The sequence below is a fragment of the Anser brachyrhynchus genome, assembly GCF_964034855.1.
Source record: "Anser brachyrhynchus genome assembly, chromosome: 16".
Taxonomy (NCBI): Eukaryota; Metazoa; Chordata; class Aves; order Anseriformes; family Anatidae; genus Anser; species Anser brachyrhynchus.
In genome coordinates this window covers 8,081,742-8,108,398 of record NC_137734.1, presented here as the reverse complement: position 1 = coordinate 8,108,398, position 26,657 = coordinate 8,081,742, and the positions used below count along the sequence as shown (strand labels likewise).

At 41.1% G+C, this 26,657-nt stretch overlaps 1 protein-coding gene across 1 annotated transcript in view; it reads right to left on the bottom strand.

Annotated features, from left to right (window-relative positions):
- The window catches only part of ATP9A (ATPase phospholipid transporting 9A (putative)), a 61,270-nt gene that overhangs the window by 9,920 nt on the left and 24,693 nt on the right, over positions 1-26,657 (bottom strand). The window contains exons 10-24 of the mRNA XM_080558060.1: positions 24,290-24,366; positions 23,522-23,682; positions 22,632-22,774; positions 21,752-21,864; positions 18,723-18,935; positions 13,493-13,654; positions 8,276-8,368; positions 7,351-7,434; positions 6,287-6,457; positions 4,248-4,346; positions 3,900-3,989; positions 3,635-3,779; positions 2,730-2,794; positions 1,817-1,972; positions 389-453 (exon numbers count right to left, since the gene is read on the bottom strand). Of these exons, the coding sequence (XP_080414186.1) occupies positions 389-453; positions 1,817-1,972; positions 2,730-2,794; positions 3,635-3,779; positions 3,900-3,989; positions 4,248-4,346; positions 6,287-6,457; positions 7,351-7,434; positions 8,276-8,368; positions 13,493-13,654; positions 18,723-18,935; positions 21,752-21,864; positions 22,632-22,774; positions 23,522-23,682; positions 24,290-24,366 (1,837 nt within the window). The remainder of the gene's footprint in view (positions 1-388; positions 454-1,816; positions 1,973-2,729; positions 2,795-3,634; positions 3,780-3,899; positions 3,990-4,247; positions 4,347-6,286; positions 6,458-7,350; positions 7,435-8,275; positions 8,369-13,492; positions 13,655-18,722; positions 18,936-21,751; positions 21,865-22,631; positions 22,775-23,521; positions 23,683-24,289; positions 24,367-26,657) is intronic.

Sequence of the window (26,657 nt, the reverse complement as noted above, 5' to 3'; positions counted from 1 at the left end):
ATTCCTCCCATTAAAGACTTTGTGTTGTCCCCTTAAAATGAAACTGTCAGGAGCTGGGCACTGGCTCTCATTGCTGCACAGCCACCAGAGCACCATGACTGTCTCTCTACTTTTACCAGGATTGAAGGAGCTCCTCCTGGAAGATGGACTGCTGTAACCTTCTGATATTCTGAATTTGACACATTCTCCTTCTGGAAAGGCTTCTAGACGTGATTGCACTGCCTCAGTGGCTTTGTTCAGCACAGAGGGACACAGATCACACCTGCCTTCTGAAGCAGTGTTGTGAAATATGCAGAGCAGAGATGTGCATGCCTTGCATGTTAATTAGCCCAAATCTATCATTACGCATATGTTTTCCACACTATTAATAAAAAAAGTGAGCTCTTACCCAATGATGAGAAAGCCTTGGTAGAGAGGAACTGAAGCAAAGTAAAATACGGATGAGAAAACAGCCTAGAAAAGAAAATAGAAACTTTTCAGGCATTAAATAATGCAGTTAATGTAACAGCTTAAAAATATATCCTGTTCAAACTGGAAAGTACTTTCAGTGGGTTCTCCAAATTCCCGAAACTAAAAAGAATGTAATATCAACCCTTTTATTCCTACGCAAACCTTGGATGAAAACTATGTTTAAGAGCAAACACTGAAGAACTAGACTTGGAAAATTTTCTGTAATATAATTCCACAGAAAAGAGCATAAAGAGTTTCCTTCAAAGCCCACTCTTTTGATCAAAGTCATCCAGATGTTGTGAAGGACAGGTGCATACTTATTTATGCCTCGTTCCCTAGATTATGCCTGCACAATGTAAAAATAATTTTTGTCAGTTACAGAAATCATGGGTTTGTTTTCTGATCTTGTTTTTAGCTTGGGATGCCTCTTAGGTTGTCTATGCTGCAGGGAAAGCTAGACCATCCTCTTAAGTTTGAGCCTTTTGTCTCCAGTTATCCCTCTTCAACACATTTATTCTAAAAAAGGTGGAAAGGAAGAATGAGCCTTCTGAAAAATATCAAGTGCTTTACTAAAAAGCTTTAGTATTTTTAAGGAATGCAATTATACTCTACAGCGTGGAAATACAAGTCCCAAAGAGAACCTCCATCCTTAACTGCAACTTTCACTCAAGTCACCACAGCTAAGAACAGAATATGGATTACGAACTCTTAAAATCTCTTTCAGCTCTCCCTGTCAACTGGCAATTGCATTTTTGTTACACTGGGGCTCTGCACACACGAACAACATAAATTTTGGGACTACTAAATCTGTTTCTAAGGTTCTCTTTGGAACGAACTGGAACAGACTGCCTCCACATTGCTGTTAGCAAGCTGCTGAGCACTTGGGAAGGTTAATATGTGCTTCAGCAGCCTCCTGGGAACACTCTGCACCACATCAGACCAAGCTTTCGGGAACCTCATCAGGTTCTGAGCCAGGTCCTCAGCCAGATGCTTAACTACAGTCCCACTATTTGAAGTCCTTACCTAAAACACACCTGGAAGTAAGTGCACTTACTCAGCAGAATATTATTCTCCTTCAGATTTTCAGTATTTCATGGCATTACTAAAAAAAAAAAAAGCAATGCCATACTGTATCACAGCAGTGTTTCCTAAGGCAGAATACTGTCTGTCCAGTTTTGGAAAACTTACTGATCTTCACCCAATACCAAGACCTCGTGTGTTTTCATAACAAAGTAACAGTCTGAAGTTCCAACCCAAGAAATTTTTCAGAAGAAATAGCTGCATGCAATCTGAAAAGCAGAACCTTTGCTTTTTGATTTTTTTATCCACCACTTCAACGGAAAAGCCCACACGACAGCCCACTGACCTGCATTGTACTGATGCACAAGCTCCTGTGGATTACAAACTGACTGAGAGCTGCTGACCGCTTGTAGCTGTTCCGTCCATGCACCATCAGCAAACGACCCAGATGTTTAAACTGAGTGATAGAGAAATCTGCTGCAAGTGATGCTTGTTTGCCTTCCTGTGTACAATAGTAAGCAAAATTATAGGGAGATCATTTTATTATTGGAAATATATATATATATATATTATTTATTAGTTATCACAACAGAATTTCCCGGAAAAATTGCAATACATTAGGTGGGTAAGAGTATTACCTCAGCATTTCTGCCTTCCACCACAGCCTGTACTTAAAGAGCAAAAATATGAAAAGAATTCCCATCTGAACCCTGGCCTCTGATTCTAAGCAACCCTCTGGACTGTGATTCACAACATGTATGTTAACCTGACACTCATTTTATACCAGGTCAGTTTTGAACACAAATTTTCAGTCTCAACAGTTCACTCAATTTTCATGTTTTGGCATACTGCAAGCAGAGTCTTTCCACCCCTATTAAATTCAGTCCTTTCGCTCAAAACAACTCCACATGCAGGAACTAGAATTCTGAAGTTTGCTTTCTAAAACAATACACACTCTACAGATAAAATATAACCCATTTTTAATTCTAAGAGCAATCATAACTCCAGCATTTGGAGCACAAACACATGATTAAAAACCCCAAATTAACCATGGTGGTTCAAGTTCAAGGAACCTCCCAAGAATCGAATTAGAAACTTCAACTCTACTAAACTATTTGTCACTTCATTTTTGGTTGGATGATTATTCTTGTGGAAGCTTCTCACTTTCCTGCACAAATTTCTGAGGATTTACTTAAGAGATACTTGCTAACTAGTTTCTGAATTGCCATAGGAAGTTTTATTGAGCATGAGAATCTCACCTTTCCTTCAACTCCGACACCACAGTCAGCCTCTTGAATCATGCTAACATCATTCCCTCCATCACCTGCAGGTCACAGCACAGATGAATGACATTGGTAGTTAAGCAACAGATGCAACTTGCAACCTAACCAAAGGCATCTGGGCCAGGCTGTAACACTAGAAGAAACACTGAACCCTATTAACAAAAGCAGGAATTTAAACAGAAATTGGGAATTTGAATTATTATTAAAGAAGTGGTTTGTTTGTGTGTGTTTTTTGTTTGTTTTTGTTGTGGTTTTTTTTTTTTCTAATAGACCTGTATGAATTCAAGGACACTGATCAGTTACTCTGACTGGTAGGTGTACCATTTTACATACAATGATTAAATAAAGCTCCCATTAACAATAGCACTGTATCTGACAAAGTTCAAACTCTGTTCTGCAAAGGTACCACCCCAAATATTTATGAGTTTCCATATGCAAAACTTGATTTTACCAATCATCCTCCCCCCAGAAAAAAAACAAAGAACCTGTTCCTTAGCTCAGCATTTCCAGATGTTACAGGATGACACAGGACTGTTCACACAAAAAAAAAAAAGACTCCATCCTACACGGCCACTCAACCCTAACTAGAGCGGTCGCTGCTTCTGAAACAGGTATAACAGATTTCTTATTGCACAGCTGCATAGCCAAAACACACTTTTCTGACTTCAACCTCTGGCTGCTTGCAGCCTGAAGCTGACATAAGTCAGGCTTTTAAAGAAAAGCAACAGTTCACATGCTTAAACACGTTTCAGTCTTTTCATACCAGCCACAGATGTCCCCACAGACACAAAATCTTAGACTCTGCCTGATGTATGAACAAGAGGTTGAGCAGACCAAAAGGGAGGCAAAACCGTTTTTCAAGTTTCTCTCAAGTCCCTTACCTACGGCACAGGTGAGCTTGCCAGTCCTTTCCTGAAGCAAACGCACGATCTGGGCTTTCTGCGTTGGAGCACATCTGCAGCAGACAACAGCAGGGCACTGGCAAGCCAGCTCCATGAACTCATACTCATAGTATTTCAGACACACCTAATTTACAGAGATCATAAGCATCAATCACTACATTTGTGCTATGTTTCTTTACAAATCAGAAGTCAGCCACAGGGTGTTGGGGCTGCTCCTGAGGAGCCCGGCGAGCTCGCAGCCTACCTCCAGCGAGTCGCCAGAAATAACAAGTGCGCAGTCATGTTTCCGGCGGAAGGCATTCAGCTCGAGATGGGCTTCTCCACGGTTAGTCACCTGGAGAAAAACAGGGCAGGGAGGAAGAGTTTGCTTTGTTGGGGTGAAAACAAACAAACAAGTCTCAAAGGGAGCAAAAGCAATATGGGCAGGCAGCACACTGATAAACAAAACCTCAAGGGGATAGAAAGCTGGGTCAAAAAAAACATAAATAGTCTGTGTCTTCTGCAGGAACAGAGCTCTGATCTCAGCACCCCTCCTGTCCTGGAATTTGGTGACCTGAACAGGTCTTGAGAGGTGTACACGGGTATTACTCACTAGTCTGAATATATGGATGTCCTGCGTCCGCGTCACCAAATGAGCGTTCTTCGCTGTACACGTGGCTGTCTCTAGCTTATCCCCTGTCAGCATCCACACCTAAAATCCAAGTATGTAACATATTAAACACAAAACTTAACAGCCACGTCTGTAAGACATCTAAAATTACCACCTACCAGTTCAGGCATGGAAAAGGACTGTTAGGAAATATATATACAAATTATTTCTCTAAAAAAGCCCTATTTTAATATGTACAAGAAAATTCTCACAGATGAAAAAAAAGCAAAGCTTTTAAAGAGGCTGAATTGCAAAAGAGGTTACAAGCTGAATAGCATTTTTCCACCTGCAATATTTCAAGATTCTGCTGATAAAACCCACAAAATGCAAGCTAAAGAATGTGTATGCGTGTGTTAATGTGTCCCACCCCAGCTATTTCTTGTACGCTGAAATAAGCAGGCCTCGCTGCAGAAATATCCCTCATGGCCCTGCCTCAAATGTGGATGATGCAACTGGGGTTAGCTCACTGCTGATGTGTGCGTCTGGAACAGACTGAGTTGGTTTTGTGTTAGTCTCTTTTCTTTTTTTTTAAATATATATACACACACACTGCTCTTTTTATTTTCTGCTGGTGGGGGGGCATTTGAAAACAATGTCAGCAGCAATATTCAGCAGCAATAATATATTATAATCTGGCAGGGAATTCCCTCAATACTGTAAATATATATTTTTTCTTTTCTTTTTTTTTTTCCCTCTATTCCCCCCCCCCCCCAGTGTTTCAGCGTTTTTATTCTTTCAAGACAACGCCTAAGAATATTTAACTAAACTTTTTTAAAAATGCACAGGGACTCATTTATTTAATAATCTGAGGTTGGAAAATGATTTGATCTTAACAAGATGGTCCCTGTAATGAATTACAAGACTGCCTTCGGTTCTGATTTGCTTTTTGCATGCCATACCCTAACGAACATACTGCCATGACAAGCGGGCAGAAGCAGAGCCCTGCATGACCCACGCTGCACCACAACGCCCACTGCAGCCAAGGTGAGAAGACAAAATTGAACTGATCCGGAGTTACTGGCCAGATCTATATCAGATAAAGCCACAGCACTGCTGACTGACTGTTTTATCCTGCTCATCTCACTTTGTAGCTTGAGATCCTGTTGTTTAAAGGGATGGCTCCAAACAGAAACCACTTCTGGAACACTGTCCTAAGCCTGGAATCCCGACTCCTATCTAAATTTCAACACACAGCCCTCCCTCCTTTTGGATTTACAGCACAGCTCAATATTTTGCTCACTTTTATATTTAAAGCAGAGAAGCCACAGGCAGAACGTTTTACCTACTTTATTGCCCAAATCTGAATGTTTAGTCTTTTTATTTTTTCCCTTTTGCAAGTCCAGAATCTGAATGACAAGTTCTCAGAGAGGAAAACTGAGCAGGAATCCTTCGCTGCCAAGCACAGCTGGGGCCATAAGTGCCTGCGTCTCAGATGCAGGAGCCCAAAAAAATGGAAGGGTTTCCAGCCTCTCATTCTCTTGGCTCAGGCACCCTCTAGTGGCTGCTGCAAAGCATTGACCTCCACAGCCGAGCGCTTCACCCCAGCTCCACCGTGTGCCAGAGTGATAAAGGTTGGAAGAGACCTTCAGGACCATCTGGTCCAACCATCACCCTACCACCAATGTCACTCACTAAACCCCACAACAGCCCTGTTGTTTCATGCAACCCCCAAAGTCGCCTCCAGCTCCCCTCCTGCACATGCACCCAGTTTCTCGGCGGAAGGAGCCAGAACAGGCTGGGGGAAGAAAAGCACAGAAGATGACACGCTCTCACGTGTTCAGTTAACTTTTAACATTTCCCGCGTGTTCTGTACCCAAAGTCGTGCTCAAATGCATCAGCCAGCCTCACTGTTCCTGCTCCTAAAGGGCACTTGCTAGAACATTTAATTGACAGGGCCCCAAACCGTCATTTTCTGTCTGCAGGACAGTAGACTCCTGAGAGCCTAAATGTTCCTGTCAGGGGTAATATTAAATTAGGCAAACCTTAATGCCAGCATTTCTCAGGGTCTCCAGAGTGGGCCTGACATCCGCCTGCAGCTGATCCTCCACACCAGTGAGACACAGCAGCTCCATCTCCATCTCCAGGCTCTCGATGACCGTGGCCACCTTCAGGGAGCGGTCGTGCACGCTCAGCTTCGCCTGCACGTAGCGTGCCTGAGGACAGAGCAGAGGTAGCCACAGCCACGTGAATGGTCAGCTTGCATTTTTGTGCAATACAGGGTTGGCTCTGGGGGGTCGTGTTGGCTATCTGTTGACTGTCATTCAGAGGTGTCAGCTGTAATGGCCCACGAGCACAGGGTGCTGTTACAGAATGGGCCAGAAAACGTTTCAGGAAGTTTTTGTCATTCTGCCGCTGTCCCATGCCAGCCAGGCGGCACAGCACACAGCGTGGCACACACACAAAAACCTGGGAACGACGCCATCACACCACAGGTCCAACCACTGCTTTTGTGACTAACACGTCTCCAAACAAGGACCACAAAGAATCCTAAACCTTCCCACCATCTCGCCTCTGCATTTAACCAAACAGTTTTACTTCACATTTTGCCTGCTTGGGGTACAAAAGTTAGCACTGTGTGTAGAGACCCATCTAACAAACCCCACGCACGAAGCTTGTGTTTCCATGAAGCCTGGCTGTACGTATGTATGTATATATATGTATATATGTATGTATATATATAATGTGGGATGTATGTAGTTTCCCTGGATGCCAGAATGCAACAATGAAAATTAAAAGCCAATACATTGCCTCAAACAAACACAACTTGTCTAACAAATGATGGATATTTGCAGAATTTATAACCACAGAAGATTAGAAGGCAGGATTCAGGAACTGTTTTGGAGAGTCCTGGATGGGATCCAGTTTCCTACATATCACTTTAAAAGGCACTTTGATTAAAAGAACAGCAAGACACTGAAAAATGGCAGTTCTAACAGAAGGAGTATGGAGATGAGAGGCGGCATTATCATTAGAGGTCTGTGAGAATCACTTCAGTGATTATTTGTTTAAAAACAAAGCAAAAAAAAAAAACAAACAAAGAACTTACTTCAAAGTCTTGATACTGCTCTTCCGTCAGAGACTTCTTGGCTACAACGAGAACCCTCAGGCCTTCCCTAGCCATGTTACCACACTGGAAAGAAGTATCACATTGTAAACCATAAACTGCATCTCAAGTAAGATGATTTATGCACAGCATTTCAGAGATTGCAATGCAAGATAGCAGGTTAAGAAAATAACCTTACCATTCGAGCAACCCCAGCAGGTCTATAACATCTGATAAAGTGCATGATAAACTCGAGAGGAAAAAAGGAGATCTGCAATGGTTTGTAATCTATCCCAGTGATCAGAAACAAAACTGTCCCCTCTGCCATATCAACATGGCAAAAACAGCCCCATTGATTTCATTTTCTCCATCTCTAAGTAAAAGGACACAAGCCTTTGGTTTAAGGACTTGGAAGCTTTGGCCACAAACTCTTTAAAATAAGACCAATCCATTATTTCTATGAACCCTGGGGTGTGGGGCTGAAGAATACCAGTAAATGAAGCTACTGTTATGAACTTTGTCGACATTACTGCTAACCTGACAAACGCATCCAAGTACAAAGCTGCCAAATGGAGTTTTGAAATCAGACCTTTCAGTCTAAAATAAATCCAGACACAGGATCAAGCCCATGACAAATTAGGTGATCCTGAATGGCAATCCGTCTGGAGCAAAATCCATTTTATTTTTAGAAATTATTCTGCACTAAATATGCTGAACTTGCCACCTGACTTCCTTGTTACCACTGAAGTAACAAAGCTGAAGACTAACCTAGTGGATCACCATGATACATGATCTTTTGGCCTGCAGGTGTTTTAGCACTTGTGTCCATTTTGGCACACTGACAACAGAAGCTTTGTCAGGTGTTGCTCTGGAAGGGGAAAAGCACTCATGGGAGGAACCCTCAGTACCAAGACAGACCGCCCCGTACCTCTTCTTCCAGCCAGTCGTTGTACTGCACAATCCCAGCCATCACCACGTCAGCGCCCTTCATATAGAAGGTGATCTCTCCCGTTGATTCATCCTGAAGTTGAGAAGCAGAACAGTCAAAGTTGGGCCATTATTAGCACATTTGGAGTGGTCTCAGCAAGCTAAGTGATTAGGTTTTTTACACAACAGTCACAAAAATGTCTGCACAGGGTCAGGCTGAAGGTCCATCTGGCCCAGCATCTTGTCTCAGGGCCAGAAGGAGATGCCTATTCAATTACAGTTCGGCTACTTGCAGCAGGAATTTAGACAAGTATGATCAGCTTCTTAATCAGCAACATGTGATCCCTGTGCAGCCACCTCTCAATCCCAACAGCATGTGCCTTTGGAATAACCTCTAGCCCTCACCCTGAAAACCTGCTTCATACTTACCTGAAACAATAAAACAGATGCACAAAAATTAACAGAGTAAAAGTCACTTCAATTTACTCTGTTACATTATACAACATAAGCATAATTAAAGTTTATGCTTGCCGCAGAAAGGTTAGATTGCTGCTTGCCTTATCTGATAGAAGTAATTTGTAGGCTGCAAGCAAAGCATATTTACATTACCACAAATTAAAAAATCCCTTCTAACCAGGCAGATACCTAAGGAGGTCACAGCTATTAGTATTACAAGCTAATGGAAACCCTGGCAATTTCCTCAAAGGAGACAAAACAATGAGTAAGGAACAAACTGCTCTGTAAACGAAGATAGCCACCAGGGATAGGAAGAAAATAAACTTAACACGCAAGAGCAAGAAGTCTAGAAAGGTCTGGAAATAGACAGCCATGAACAAAGGGGAAGAAATACTTTAGGTAAAAAGAGAAATTAAAGAAAAGCACAATGAACACTGCTTTGTTTTTACACTATTTAATATAGGTGTCAATTTGTTCTGCCATTACAGAAATTAGTGGTTAGGCTCTCACACACGAGGAGTACAAGTTGATAGATTAAAAGCCTGACATCCTGTGGCAAAACAGTTTCCTTGCACAGCAAGAAAAAGCAGCACCTGATGCAGATACTAAAAACCCAAGGAAGAGAAATAAGTGTCTTGGCTAGGACAATTAATAAGTGGACAAGGATAATGAAGATCCCTTACTGAACATCTTTGCCAAGCTCAAAGATCTTCACAGGTAAGATTCTTATGATTAAGCCTAAGAATGTTTTCCAAAGCCCTGAAAGGTTTAGCCTTCGCATACTGATACCCACACATCCCACCTCCCCCAAAGCAGAATGCGTGCAACTACCAAAACAAACAGAATCTGCTTAAATAAAACATAACACTTCTGGCACTGGCAAAAGGTAAGGGTTTATCTATTAAATTATTTGATTAAAAAGTGTCTAACAACATCTCTGTAGGAAACTGCATAAGGACTCTACTTCCCGTGCTGCAGAACTGGCTTAAGATAGTTTAGAGTTTTTGTCCAATATAAATACTGTATCAGCTATCTCCTTGCATTAGTCATTTCCTCTCACCGAGTTCAGTAGGAGGTTAGTGCGTTCTCATATTATGGTAAGATCACACTATAAATCTACACAAAGATTTGCCAGTTATATTGTTTTGGAGAGGCATCTTTTTCCACCGTGGTCTGATTCTGGCCACAGTTCAAAGGCTTCTTTCAATTCCAGATATGACAATAGCACTATCTTCGCTTTGCAACAAAGACCATTCCACATGGGTAAGGGGAAAAAAGCAGAGAGAAAGAAGAATGGAAAATGTTGTGGTCAAACAAACAGGCCTCTTTTCAAGAAGATAAGTAAGTAAACAGTACTGTAAAGAGCGGCTGCTTTGTTAAAACGGGACTTCTTAGAACTGAAATAATCAGCTACAGAGATGACAGTTTGATCACATATAACTAGCAGATATTGCAAAAATATCCCAAATGAGGCAACATCTGCTACTTGTTTTCAATATTAACTACTATTTTATTTACTAAAATTTGTGTGTTGAAGGAGATCTTTTTATGAGAGCCAGAGAGGACTGGACCAGCAGGGGAGACGGGCGTCCCTGCCAAAGAGTTTGGTAACAGCATTGCTGAGCTTGATGCATGAATCACTTGCTGAAATTCTATACCCAGATTATGCTGGCAAGACAATCGCAATGGCTCCTGCTAGCTGGAAAAATGGCATTTTCTAAGAACGGGCAATATCTGTATGGCTGAGCAGAAAATATTACCATTTTAATTCTACTCACTGCATTTCTGAGTGTGGTTTCATTCTACAGCTGCTCTCTTCTCCCCTCCTGCACACTGCTTCTGTTGTCTTCTGGACACTTTATGCTATTTTCCCCTCCCTTTCTTCTGATCCTTGGACAAGTAGCACAATTTTAGAAGATCTGCTGAAGAGGTAACTAACCACCTTTGCAAGTTGTGTATCAAAACCAACATGACTGCCTACACCTACATACATGCACATTCAATAAAAGAACATTTTATTTGACAGTTACTGATTTTTAAACTGTTTTTTAATGTAAATGTAAACCCTGCTCGAAGATAATATTTTGGAGTATACAGGAACATGCTAAGGTAGCAGACAGGCAGCCAGCCAGCATCTGCTACTCAAAACCTGGCTCCGCATAGGGTGTATAGGAGGCTGTACAGTGGCTTAGCAGCAGCTCACCAGCTGCAAAATACACTTAGCTAACAAGCACGATGGAGGCAGCGCTTTTATTAGCAACACAAACCTGTCTTACAGACTTAGGATCTGGGCCTGATATTGCTCCCACTGACCACCAGCGGGAGTTTTGTTGTTTTTTTCAGCAGTACTACATTAAATACAGAAATGCACAATAGGAAACTTTTTCTTCCTAAATGGGAGGAATGTAGCTAATGGTTGTTTTAAAAGGCACAAGCTTCAAATCACTGCCTTGCATCTTGTCATTTTATCGTACATAAAGGGGGGAAAAAAAGATCTCCTTTCTACTTCGATACTTTTCTACTTTTTGTTAGATGAGAAAATTTCAGAGCATCTGTTTCTCTGTTGAGCACACAAACACAATTTAAAAGAAGTGTTCTCTTGTTCTGATGGTTAGCCCACTTCTTAAACTTTTGATATAACAGTTTCTCAAAAAAATGTACTTATCATAAGCAATGGTGGGGAGAGGTTGTTTATTCCTCCACCTTTTATTGCTCATCTTTTTCTTTTAGGACTCAAAAAGGTTGCCTGAAGGCTCCATATCACTTTCACCATAAAAAAAAAAATAATCCATCTGAAGAAATTATGCTCGCTGTATTTAAAGGTACACCCTTGCTGCAGCTATCATATCCCATGCAGCAGGACACATTTGTGGGACTCTATGTTCAAACACATTCAGTCAGCTCTCTGGACTCACAGATTTAACACACTGATTACTTTGTACAAGCTCAGCCTATCAGCCCATTTCAACCAGCATTCCTGCCCTCAGGCAAGTTTTAATATTCCAAAGCCTGGAACAACTTGAAATACGTATTTGTGCCACTGTACTGAGGCCTGCAATCCGGCATTTAAAAGCAGTTCCTTGAGTAATGGGAGATCCAGGTCCAAAATACTCAGGTGGAATAATGCAAATACAGCCATTTGCATGAGCTTTAATGAATTTCAATCTGTATGAAACACAGATTGTCATGCATAGGTTTGCAAAAGCTATTGTGTGCACATATTACAGTTCCATCTTTATCACCAATATTCCTATTACTGAGAGATTTGAAGTTCTCCGTGACATTATTCCTTCATAATGCTGTTTCTGACAGAGGCTGTGCTCTGCCAGACAGCCAGAGAAGTTCAGATTTGAGAAGCCTCCAAACATCAGCCAATGAAGCAGGCCAAATAAATCTCCTATAGAAGAGGCCCATGTACAATACACTGGTCCCAACTGCTTCTAATGATAACAAGGGCTATTCCACCTACTGTTGTAGCTTAAAATATACAAGGCAGAAGATAATCTTACACCCTCTTTCCAGATACCCCCAAATAAATATGCAGCAACCTAGTTTTAGCACAAAGCAAAAGGAGGCAAGGATCAATCTTACCCATTATCCCCACCCTAAATAACAAGGCTGCAGATCCTATGCAATGATACAGTAAATCATATCTTGCCCTGGATTATAGGTTTCCTATTGATGTTTTAAATTCCTGGTACCAATTATATGTCTGTACTTTCAGTAAAAAAAATAACAGCAATGTTTTAATTATCTCCAAAAGAAATATTCAAACTGCTTCACCTTGTTTGCTTTGCAGGAAAATGGAAGTGCCTTGCTTCAGCTGGGTCGATTTATTTTTCTAACATCGATTCCCTAGCAGTATCTGGAAAACTAATGATGATAATGGTGAAAACTCATTTCTACTGTTTTTAGAACATCCATGCTTTCTTATTCTTTCTTTTTCAAGGTAATTAACTTCTGGAAGTGTGATCTTCTATTGCATTTGCAGACAGAATCACAAAGGTATGTGTGCAATTTCAGCTGAGCACATATTTAGCCTGTGCAGTGCCTGCCCCTGCTGATAAAATTACCTGCATGCACAGATGTACCCTTTTACCTTAAATGAGCTATTTTCAAACTCTGCTCATGATATAACATTCTCAGCATGGCTTTGAGATGTTAAACAGCTCAGAAAGACCTCCACCATTCCCTGCATCTACAGCAAGTGCCCTCTCCAGCAGTCTTGTACTTCCACGGCGTCTGACAGAGTTTCAGTGCCTGGCAGAGATCAGGGCAGCACCACACTACCACTACCAATCTGCTGAAGTTGTTTGCTGTGGCATCGGTCCACAATGTCCCACTCCTTCCCAGTTGCTGCTGTCTCTATCTCCCCCTGTTGTACCACCACAACTACTGCGGAGACCGAGCACAAGCTGGACCCACAGCTGAAATCCATGATAGAAATTAAAAACATGAGCAGGAAGGAGAAGCCAGAGGCAGATGGAGCTGCGGAGGACACACGCACGCAGTGCCTGAAGCGTCAGCTCACTCCTCCCTTTTGCTGTCATTTTAAATGAGGGACTAAAGTTCAATAAATTGAAGATGAAGTAAAAGCATACATCACCAAACTAACCCAGCAGCAAGATGTTATTAGCTCAAAACACAGAACCACTTTATAGCCTGAGGAGGAACACCACTCCTGAGAGCAAATGTTTTGTACCTTCCACGTTACATTCGCAGGAGAATCACAAAGACAGAAGCGTGAACTGAAGCCACTTACCCGGACGATGATCCCCATGCGCTTGCTTTCGTAAGTGAAGGGGAAGATCTGGAGGATGGTGAAGTTCAGGATGTGGCCGCCTGGTGTCCTCAGCTGCATGGAGGACTGGTCTCTGCCCACCAGCGTTAAGCCCACGCTCTCGGTCCACTGCACCAGGGCCACCTGAGAGGAAAGGCACAGCAGGTTGTAATCTGCTCTGAAACTTATGCTGTATCATGAATTAAAACCGTTCCCATTCACCGAGGCAAAAAAGGAAATGCCTGTCCGGGCCTAGCACCCTAACCGTGGTTCTGGGTCTGGCACGTAAGTGGAGCCCAAGCTTTCCAGAAAAACTGGTGGGCTGCGGATCAGGCTGCTGAGATCTCCACCTAATGTTAATGATACATTTTTTACACAGGTGCTCTGATACGGCTAAATATAATGGGCTTTTCCTGACATTGCGCATTTACTAAGAGTAATTTTGTGGTTTGGGCAGGCCAACTCCTGAGTCAGCTGCAAAGGCTTCCTAGGCCCTTAGCAGGAGGCGGCCGCCACCTCCCTGCCTCTGGCTGCAGTGTCCAGAAGGAAAACATTCAGCAAATGGAGGCACCGGTACCCTCCGCCCAGCTCTAGGGCACCCAAACCTCTGTAGGGGCACATTAGGAAAATCTGTTCACAAAAACCTAACTTTTTGAATGTGCTGTTTCACAGCTTGCTGTTTATGAAATCAAGAATTCAAAATGATGCTTTCACCCTGGATTTACAATATCAAAGTCTGAAATGCTAACACAGATCACTAAAAATTCACGTTAAAAAACACAGGAAAATGAGCTGTGTTGTACTCGGGTAAAAACAGTTCATCAGCAATTTGCAATCTCTGTACTGAGCAGCAAAGCAGCTGAAGGCTGGCTTGCAGGCGCTTCTTAGCGGAGCTCCTTCGCCCCACACATTAAAGTAAACAAACAAATAATAATAATAAACAGATTTTTCAACACACAGAAGTACTCATTTAATTGAGCTTATACAACTATCATTTTGACTGCCGCTTTCAGTATTTGAGGACCTGCAACACTGATTTCCTTACAAGCATTCACTAAATTACAACCAAGTCACAACAGAAGACCAAAGACTTCATTTTGCTCCCCCAGCGCTGCTCCCGTCTCCCCACCTCAGCTGACATAGCCATCTAGGAATGATCCTGCTGAGATACAGGCATTTAGCTCTAGAAGCTGTCCTGGCAGTAACGGATGGGAGCAGCAGCTGACATAAGCCCATATATCACGTGCCTCCAGGAGGGATCAAGGGATACTTTCCCCAAACAAATACAAAATGCTAGAAGTATTTTACAGTGACATTCTCAGAAGTGTGAGAATGTGTGGCACATGGTTGCTGCTGACTTGAAGGTTAATTATTCCTTGGGCATTTCAGGTTCTGCTTTTATTGCCTATTACCACAAATACCTTACATAAAAGTGGGATTTATTTTGGGAAATCACATACACTAGACACAGATAGAAATGAAATCTATAAATACTTGCATCGAGTCAAGGTTTTACTAGGAAAGTTGATACAATTGGTCTAATCAGGCAATCTTTTATGATCTCGGCTCCCTTTCATCCACAATTAGGTTTAAAAAACAACCTAAAATAAATCCTTTTATTTCTTAAGGTAGTCTTAAATCATCAGATGAAAAAAAAATAGCTGAGTTGGCTTTGTCTTTAAAGGCCTTTAAATCAATATTTGTTTTAATATTAGCAAGTTTTTGCAGGCTTATTCACAAAGGTTACAACAAATCAAAGGATCTTTCAAGATTCTTTTTCAAAAGTTTCTTCAAGACATCCTTAGTGCATTAAAGTATGCAGTTGGATAATCCTCCTAACTACCTCCCAGCGCAGAGACTGAGCTCAGGTTTCTAATACTCTGGTTAATAATGATTGAGAATTTTTCACAGTGTGATGTTACACAAAGACTTGCTTGGTGTACATAACACTAGATGCTCATCTGCCCATGTTGGTGAGCTGCAAATGTCTGAAGACATAAAGCTCTGCTCCTACCTCAGGCTGTTAAAGCATCTCCATTGCTACTTTCTTTCACAGATCCCTCCTTCCCTGCCAGCATCTCATTTCAATTCTATGTCAGGAAGCATTCAAACCTCCTGAAAGAAAAGCCTGGCACACAGTAGCAACTGGAAGAGCAGCGGAGGATACCTGCTATGCTGCACACGTCATACCACAACTGACTGCATTTCATCGTGCGCTGCCACTCATTTTGGATGGCCCTGAGACCACAAAAAGGCATGTCGGCAGAAGGGGAAGAATAATGAAGGAAATCCCCCCTCTCCCTTGCTGCTGGGCCCAGGAGCTCTACTTCTTTCAGCCCTTAATGGCCCTCCAGGTGAAGCCCATTCAGCACGGGGAAGTGGGGCTGACCCCTTTTAACTTGCCACCTCCCAGCCTCTGCAGTGCTTCATGAATTACCAGAGAGGAAAAGTGGTATCATTTTGAAGTGTTCCCATCAGAGCCACTACAAGCACTGAAATTGTTGTCCCCATTCACCACGAAGCACAATGTGATCGGCCCTGAACACCGGGGGATGACACCAAGGACAACAAGCCACCAGTTCTCCTGCAGGGCCAGGGCACCTGGCCAGGCAATGCGCTTCCAGAGCAGCATGGCACAGAAGAACTTTACTCCACACCCCATAAATCAGTAGCTGGAGGGTTTCCTGATCACAGCAAAAAGATGCAAAACATGGAAGATGCAAAGATACGTTGTCAGCTTTAACCAGGATGGAAAACACTCATATACCTTTTCATGAGCCCATGCTGACTGATGAGAAGTCAGCAAGGTTCCTGAGAGCACTCCAGGAGTTTGTAGCTCTGTCCTGGCCAAGTCAAAGATCCGTGCATTACAGAGCAGAGCAGCTACAGGAGCCCGCTGTACCATCCCCTCAACTTTGCTCTTTCTGACAATTAAATTACCCAAGCCACCACTGAAGTGGATATCGACTAATAAATTTCATTCCAAAGGGACAAATTGATCCTTCTGTGCTATGAGTTGCTCCACAAATGTCCCATTTAGGGTTGCCTAGGCACACAGACAACAGGCAGAAACCCATTGATCGGAGCACCCTTTCATGTCCTGGCAGCTGCGGTGGGCTGTCAGGGTTAAAGACTGTTTGCCCAGGAATCCCAGGCACTCTTATCTCTGATCAGATTATATCTATTTCATTTCCCCTGTTAGTTACTGTATGGCTACAACTGACACGCTTGCAGAGCCCCAAGGCTGTAACTGATACCTGAATAAAGATACTTCAAGTCTTCTAAACAGCAGTGTGCACAGGAAACAAATTTAGGAAATCCTGCTTTCTGTTACAGGAAATGAATCCTATGCCAACTGGTAGAAATTACCCTTGCTGTTAAAGTAAAGAGAATACAAGTTTTTGTACTCATTTCATAAACTGACCTTCCCTGCCATGGTAATATTTTATTGATATAGAATTTCAAAGGCTGGCTTTAACAGGAGTCCAAAACCATTCCCCTACGGGGAATGTTATTTAACAGCATCACTCTCTTCTCTAGGACTTGACTTGTGCTGATCCTGCATATTGTACCATCTAGTATGACATACACAGAGCACGTCTAAACAATATTTGTATATCTAAGACCTACAGACGAGATTTCCTCAATGCAGCAAAGCATATCTGATTTCTGAACTCACTGTAATTCTCTACTTAAGACACCACAAGAAAGAAAAAAGAATTTAAACAATAATGTTGGAAGGATTAGTTATCATGCTATAGTAAAATAAACAAACAAACAATAATCCCTTAGGTATTTGAGACAAATTGCTGCATAAATATTTTAAAGACAGAATAATACAAAGCAAAAAAGGAAAAGAAAAATCACTGACTTCACTATATACCACAGCATACATGTAAATAAACAGAGGATTGTGCAAAAATAGCCAGTAAGTGCTTTGGGGGGAAAAAAGGAAAGAAAAAACTTAAATACAGATCCCAAAAATTACCATCTGGAAATCATTCAGATCTCATTTCAATCCAAAGGCAGTTGCTTTCTGTAAAGCTGCCTTCATGGGGGAGAGCAACACATTAGAGGAGAAAAGCAGGTAAGCAAAACACAAGACTTTGGTCATGGTGTGGGATCTGCTCGCCAGCTCAAAGCCAGGGAGGGGTAAGCATTTGTTGTCACTGTAGGCATACCAACGGAGTGGGGGAAGAAAAAAAAGATGCAGCTTTTGTATAATACAGACAAAACCACATTACATGAAATGAATGAACTGCATGCTTGGGAAGAAGAATGCTATAAGGAATATTTTGAATGGCACAAAATGGGGAGCCTAGCTCTGTATGCCAATCTTTCAATAATACACACACAACAATCTCAGAAACCCGTCTATTTGAGGATTTTTACCTATATGTTGATTTCTATGCAAACAATTTCTCGTCTTTAGCTATAAGGAAAGCTAGTTTCTTCTGATGTCAAAGGTGAGAAGTTTATTACCAGAGGGAATTTTATTTGGGGCAATACATGGAAGAATCCTCCAAATGTAGTCCAATGGCTGATATGATCTCAGTAGGATTCTTATGGAAAGTTTAAAACTCCAGTCTTTCAATGGCATAAACCAAATGTAGTTATACAAGTTAACAGATAAATTGTTTTAGCATAGTTGCACTCAAGAAGATGCATCACAGTAATCATACGCTAGCACTAATTTTTCAAATATTGCAGAGCATGGCAGAGATTACTATATCATCAATTATGTACTCAATCTGCTCTATAGTGCCCAGTAAGAGTCTCCATCAATCCTCTGGAGAACTGCAAATTTCCCCTCTGCTGTACCCCTACACGTAGACCTGGCTGGACTAGGTGCTGGTGGAGAAATGGTACAGCACAGATTTGCTTCAAGACCAACTCCGGTTCACTTTGGTTACCCTGCAGAGCTAACTCAGGCTCCAGGTCTGTCCCATCTGCACGGCAAGGGATGCCTCCTGGGTAAGACATGAGACCCAGCAAGACTTCCAACTTTGAACTCCGTCTAGAAGTTTGAACACGTTGCGAACAAGGGACAAGCTGGCTGATGAGAGTGCTCCAACCACCTTCCACAAGTTCCCAAGACACCATTGCCTATAATTTGCTAAATGTTGTCAGAGGAACTTAAAATACTGACCTACAAAATACATCCTGGACAAATCACGAGTGCAGAAACACGAACCAAACTCCGCAAACTGACCTCATCAGGACTAGAGGCCTGGTACACCCTGCAGGAATCCTCGTAGTGTCTTTCGGCTTCAGCCTGGTCTGTCACCCCATTGGACTCGTACACTGGCGTCACATTGTGGCACAGCGCAATTGCCTTCACAGCCTCGTGCACTCGGCTGCTCATGGTTTTACGCACCTTGGTGGCTAAGGTAAGGCCTTTCACAGCAGGTGGGTCCTGAGATTGCTTACAAAAAAAAAAAAAGGAATAGAGTCTTATTGGAGAGAAAAAGATTCAAACTGAAACTTTACTTCAGTGAAGAGTATATATGTACTATAGTAGTTTTGCAGACTCTTATGTCCCTTGGAATGAGACGTGCTCACTGTACTCTAACTCTGACCAGGCATACACTAATTCAATTTATGTATCACAATTAGTGGTGGAGGAAGACGCCCACAAAAAATTCACCTAAATTTTTAGAATGGTACATGGAGTAAAGGGCCCTCTGTTACAGATCTACCAAACACCAGTGGATGCAAGACCAAAGTCAGAAGACTTGCTGAAACCACTTTTTGCTCCACAAAAGACCAACAGCTCTGAAAGTTTAGCCTCAGCTGGGTTTCATGCGCAAGAGCATATAATTGCTGAAAACAGAAAACAGATGACTTGTATGGACCTAGAAAATCTTAATTACATTCATTTAATTTTTAATACTATTTTTAGTATCAGAATGGGACTCTTCAGATAATTGCACAATTACTAAATTATCCTGGTTGAAGAGGGGACACACAGTGATCTAGTTTCCTGGTCTGTTAACCTTTAGTGTCAAGAGGACAAAAGTTTCGCTTCCAGGTCAAAGGCCACAACATGGTAAAAATAAGAGCACAGAATAAGAACTACAGTTCAAAATGAATCATTGCCTGCAAATGCTTCTCATTATAAGAAATCTGACTTTGTAATGATAAACGTTTTATGAGACACGTCCTTTACCAGTGTAATTCCACGTGCTACTTTCCACATTCTAGTGATTAGGACACACAAGATTTTCAAATTTACTGTTGCAGCGCATCAGCACTTTTGCAACAGGCTTTAAACAAACCAAACAATAGCAAACCCTCAGCTCAAGTACACTTAGATTGATGTACAACTATTCACATACTGGACGACTCACAGTCATCACAACATTCTTAACAAATATTGAATAGTTTGGCAAATAATTAACCAGTAGTCTTCTCTGGAGATTGAGTACAAAATGATGGCAAATAAATTGAAGTCTGTTTTTTTTTGTTAGTTTTTTGTTGTTGTTGTTTTGTATTTAGCAAAAAATGTACAGTTCAGTCATTTAAGAGTCTCAACAGCAAGAGAAGAAGCAGATGCTATTAAGGGCTGTGAAAGCAGAGGAGGGAAAGAGAGATGGCTACAGGAGTTAAAGCTACCTGAGACACATGTCAGTGAAAAAGATAATTACTCAAAATACCAAGTATTTAGCAATCATAATATGCTTGGTTAAAAGGATATGGTAGCCTGACAGTCTGCCCAGAAAAAAAGCTAGGCCACCAGACAGATTACTGAGGTCAAGGAAAAATGCTGTGTATCTTTACCACCATGAACAAAATCAAAAAATAAAAATCCTATTTATGGTAGTGCCTTTTTCCAGGCAAGAATGTTGGCTTCATGTTTCAGTTTGTTGGGTTACAGAAAATGCACTTGAGTCTAAAATCTCTAGAACAAAACAAGAACAATGTGACACGAAAAATCCAGTTCACTACACGGGGTGTTCATGCTCAAGGAAAAGCACAGGTACCTTGAAAACCACTTCTGTGGTTTCTGTAGGAACGAAGCAATACCACAACTATTGAGACATGAAAAGGCTTGACACACAATGCAGGACTAGTAACCCATCACTAACCTCCGCAGATTGCTTCTGTTGAATCACATTTTACAAAAGAAAATTCAACTGTCGTTAAGTCACAAAAAAAGTTATTTCTAACTACAGTTGAGAAAACAGTTATTAGCAGAAAATGAAAAATAATGCTTCTATGATTACGTTATTAGTGACAATTCTTAAATCTTTTTATAAGTACTGCTCAGAGGGGTGGCTGGAACATCAGCTGTAGACAGCTGATCCCTCCCCAGCCCCCAATATTACAGTATTTTTAAGTAAAAGTTCATCTCTTGCTATAAGAAAGAACGTCATGCATCTATATGAAATTTCAGCTGATAAATGTCCCCTGTAATATGCTAAGGAAATACAGTTTGCTGATCCAGACAGATCTCATGGCACCACCTGGTTATCAGATAAAACAAATAAATTCTAAGAAGTTATTCTTAGAATTTCATCCAAAGATGAAGACTTTTTGGATGCTCACTCATCCAGTTACACTGAAAGAAGAATGCAAGGGAAAGATTTCCAAACCAGGATTTTCCTGTTCTATACTTTACATCTTGACTTTGCCACCTTCTTTAGCTATAGATATTTTTCAAAGCACACATCAGTTATGTGCAATATGAGACTTTCAGAAGCCACTGGTGCACTGTGGAAATAATCCCACTTTCACCATTTTCTTTTTTAACCACCAGGCCTAGAGCAGCAGCAATGGCCCACTGTTCTCCGTTACTGCTTATTGAATACCGATGGCTCCTCTTCCTTTATTACTTCCCCAGTACACAGCATTTCAAACAGCAATTTAATCCACTACACATCACCCTGTGTCAATTTTCCAGTGAAGCAAATGGTGTGGCTGCTGTAAGTGGTAAATACCCAAATAAAAGTATGCTATCCTACGATCAGACCTCAGTAAAAAGACACAGGCACGTACATGTGCTTACACTTACAGACCCGTGCAAGTGCTGTGGCAATTGGAGTTCGAAGACTGGTGGATGCAAAACAACCCATGAATGTAATATGCAATCAGGCTAGTATTTTTGGATTAAGCACCCAATGGTCTTCAGACTTCTCTAAAAAATAACATTTAATAGGCAGATCCCTGACATTAATTCACCATTAGCCCAGTGATCTAGAAAACTTTAACAAAGAGTTAAGAAATCCAATTTAATTCTACCTGCGTGTATATGCTGAATATGTGGCTCTGCACTTCATCCATGGAGTCCAGGCCATAAGCCACCGTGCCCAGATGAAGTCTCTTGAAGACCATCTCATTCTGCGTAAGAGTTCCTGTAACAGAAGCAGCACCAACATGGAACACGAACCAACACGTCTATCGCCCGGGCCATGTTCTTGTCCTTGCTGTATCCCAGCTCCAAGAGAAACTGGTCCAGAAGCTCAATCAGTCACTGCACAAGGCTCTCAGCACAGGCTGAGGCCAAAGGTGACAGCGTTAAAAAAACTCAGGGCAGAATCTCCTGGGAAGCTGTGGTGCACATCACTGTGCCAGTAAGAAAGAATGAGATCATTCACCCAAAAGTTGATGCCAGAAAGAGCGGCAGGTGTAGCTCTGGTCCTGCTGGAACCAAAGAAAATTTCTTGGAACACCTTCAACAGAACCAGCTTATGTCAGACAAAGCTTTTGTTTACAGATTAGTCCTTTGTAATCAACTCAACTGTAAAAAGTGAGGATAGCAGAAGGCAGACTGATGGTATGTTTCTACCCAAATGTGTATGTTATCTTCATCCAGCTTTAAAAATTAACTCTAAAAGTTGCTTTTGATTTTAAGTCTAACCTCTACTTTTGGTTTAATATCACACTTTAAGCCTTCTTTAAAGTAGCATAGTACTCCTGTCCTCTCTTATTTACGATGTGTTCAGAACAACAAAAGTCCAAAAAAATATTTCAAAATGATGAAATCATATTGTCAAAGTGGCAGTAAGTGCATATTTCTCCCTGCCCAAAGAAATCCTACATTATGATCAGTGGCTAGTCAAAAACATAACAAAAAAGAACAACATACCACGACTCCAAACTGTATTTTCTACATAGATACCTGTTTTGTCTGTGAGCAAATAGGATATCCTCCCCAGCTGCTCCGGTATAGTGCTGGATCGAACCACAGTCCCAGGGATTTTGGAATCTCTGCGGATCACCCAGCTATAGACAATTTTCCCCATGTCCAGATTCACACGCAAACTATGCAGGAGGAATGGGAAAAAGAAAAAGGAAGTGTATCTGCATTAAAACTTCGGAAAAAATCACTGTGAATTGCGACAATGCAATAGAAGGACAGGCCTTCCATACTGAATTTGAGCAGCCAAAGAGGGAATTTAGGGAGAAGTATATTCAGAATGAGTGGTTGAGTGGCAGATGGGGAGAACTGCGCACTGCTGCAGTGGTACTGTGACTCAAACGGATATATGACAAAATTACATTGAGAACGGATATAATTTGAGAGGATGATGGACACACAGACACATAAGGACAGTGTGATTGATAAGCAGACAGCAGGTTAAAAATGGAACTGAAACGAATCCCTGACCTACACTGAAAATAACAATCTGCTTATTAATATAGCACAATTAAATATTAAAATTTCAGCCCATTTTTAAAGGCAGTTGAATCCTATTATACTACATGCTGCATAAATTTCTCTCCTCTAGTTCTGCTCTTATCAGAGTAACCAGGCAGCCTGAACACAGAGACAGGGGCCTTAAATGACTAATCTGCAGCCTAAATTAGCGAGCACAGACAGGCTAAAACACTAAACAAATTCAGCAGAAACAACAAAAAACTTTTAACAGTAATTTGATTTCTATTTCTAAATTTATTTAGTTGTCAAATGAGGAACACATAAGACTGTACATGACTGTTCACATTAGAAGTGTGGAGGAGGATGCAAAGGAAGCAGTATCTTGCTGGGAGAACTAGCAGTCGACTCACCTAATAGGAATAATGTTTGAGAACAGAAGGAGAAATCTTATGATCTGAAGATACCAACGGCCAGCAAAATGCTGAAGGGCCACCATGACAAGCGAGACCACGACAAGAGCCCCAAACAGGATCTTGGTAAGACAGTTCACTTCCAAATCAAAGAGACCAATCTAAAGAAATAAAATTGAGACATTTCAATCACACTAGTGCAGGTGTTAGCTCCATTTAATATTCACAAAGAGAACGAGCTGGTATATCCAACGAGCTGTCCCTCAACAGTCATTAACTTTTATCATATAAAACACTATAAACATATTTAAATTTATAAATGATACTGTTCCAGCTTACTAAATAAGAGTTCCATCCTTTGGAAGCTGAGGAGTGCATGAAGAGGTGTGAAAGACTCATGCTGTCAAAAGCTGCAGACTATATAAACATACCCACACCTTGTCTTAACTTTGCTATAATGGAAGAATGCAGCAAAATAAACCTTCCCATTCTATCTGGGTCTATTTTATTATAGCCACAGAAAATAAAAGTGTTACCATTGTCAAAAAGTGAGCAGATACTTGTAGTTAGGATCAAAAAAATAAAATAGGTCTCTGATAACGGTAACTATCTTAAATCATAGGTTGGAAGATATAAATAATTTGTAGGATGTTATTCCTACAGTGTGTACATACAGCATTTGGAAATATATATATATATATTTTTTAAATGATAAATTTCTGCCCCTTTTTATTGTAAGATAATTATTACTTACTATCCTTACCCTACCTTACTTCTTGGGTTTGAAGTATTCATCACACTGCGCAGTTCCCTTCCAGTGTAGAGGACAACTCCCACAACAGTACCTGAACAAAACATACATCAGCCTAAGAAAAACAATCTCCACTTGTTTTCTCTGAAAAATGCTTGTTAGATACATATGCTCTACAGTTGAAATGGACTTTTAGCAGGTTAATTTCTAACGCAATAACAATCAGACTAGAAAGGCCAGCACTTGAAATATAAAATCCATGAAAACAGATGCTGAACAGAAGACATCCTACTGGAAGTCAGCAAGTCTTCAACCACACTGCCCTTATGATTGGACTTGTTCCAACTGGGTTGGACAGACTGCAGCAGCTAAAGAGCATGGAAAGAGAAATCAAGAGTTTGGCTCTTGGCTTCTCCTTAACCCCTTTAGATGTAAGCTGTTGTTCCTCAACATAAATAAAAGCTGCTGAGGAAGAAGGATTTCTTGTGTTTCCTCCCACCACTTTGAACCTCACTCAGGTGTGCTAAGTTTGCCTTACTTCAGATAGTGGTCCTCCATTGTAAGTGCATCTAAATTAGTGCTCTGGACTGTAGTTGTTCTTTATTGGTGAAGTCTGCCACAATCAGAGTAAAACCAATTATTTCCAACAGCTTTTATAGATAGAATTACCTTATTTTAAAATCTATGTTTTAGTTTAAATTAAGTATTTGTTTAATAGCAGAAAGGCAAATCATACCAACTTCCACCTTACTGCAACAGATGGAGCTGCTGGGAGCCCATCTATGTATTTTAATGCTATGTTCCACAGTTTCTGAAGAGCTCTCTTTTGCTCTCTTTTCTTACTGCAGAAAGATAATGCAGTTTAGTACCATAAACCACTGTTTTTCTACAGGTTTCTCTTAAAGCCTTTGCAAAAAGCCATTAAGAAAAAGCTAGCTACAGTCAAGAGTTTTAAAGCTGCTATTGCTGAAGTCAAAGTTTCTACTAGAAAATTTTAGGGGTCTATAAAAATGGATAAAAACAACACTGGGAAAAAAAAACACTGTTGCTCTGTTGCTAATACATTGCCATTTTATACTCCACTATTCCCCCGCTCCCATTAGCGACAGAAGTTTTAACAAGCTGCAAGTGAATTATTATCAAATAAGATTAATTCAAAAGAGGTGGTTTCTAAAAATGCTGGGAAACATTCCTTTGGAAAAAAAAAAACACACAGCACAACAAGAAGTCACTGGAGCCAGATGGCAGGAGGTGGTAAGATCATCACAATTCAAATCAGCAGATGGCACAGCTACTCCAAATCAACTGCAGAGTCAGACCCGCTCCTACTACAGCAGCAGATGGAGAAAGTCACATAGCTCTGCTTTACCTTACAAGCAAAAGCTGCCCGAGTGAGATGGCATCACTATGACTTGACAGCTTTTGCTTACAGAAGAAGAAATATGATATCCACATTTTCTCCAAACCAATAGGTTTTCCTTACAGAAATGACCTCCACCACGCTATTTATTATTGCCATAGGAAAAACAAAACTGAACTTAAATTGATCAAGTCGGTCGAAATAAGGGGAAAAAAACTACCAGGGCTAGAAAACAGCTTGAAGACATGGTGGTACGTGTATAAATAGTGTTTCTAATCATTTTATGGCTATCCAAAACAGACTTCATTGTACAAACCAGCTGAAATTACAAGAACATCTGCAAACATTATTCTTACTAGCTGAACTCCGAAAGATATCTATCTACAAATAACTTTGTACATACTGAGAAAGGAGGGTTAGATTTCACCCTCAGCAAGCTGGCTGTGAGCCTGCTCAGGGCAGGACAGCATCTTCCTCCCGTCAGCCGCACTGCTCGTGGCAGCACACACCTGCGCTATGCTCAGCTGTGGCATCAGCCCAAAAGCTTCCATGCAAGAGGTAAGAAAGCCCCTGTGGGAAAGAGGGCTGCAGGGAAAATTGCGATACAAGTCAGAATCACAAGGAAAGTGGCTTTCCTTTCCCATGTATTTGTTCCAAAGCAGGATGGACTGAGGCTCATGCATTAAGCAGCCTGTTCGATATGTGAAACTGCCAGTCCCAAAACATCTGACTGGTTTTACACTCAGAAGGGAGGAAGGCAGGTTTCCTACTGCATAACAATTACTCATCCCTAAATATAATTTACTTGACTAAATAATACTTGGCCAAGTAGATTTTTATGACCCTTTGGTCACATCCTGTGACAATACTGAGATGTGTTTCAACTAGGAGTCTGAGCAGGTGTAGATGGAAACATACAGGAATAAAATCTATTTATTATATTCTGCTTTTCTAAAAGAGCAAATCAAAATCTTTTCGATGCTTCACAAAGTCTTTTGAAGTTCATATTCCTTCCCATTATTATT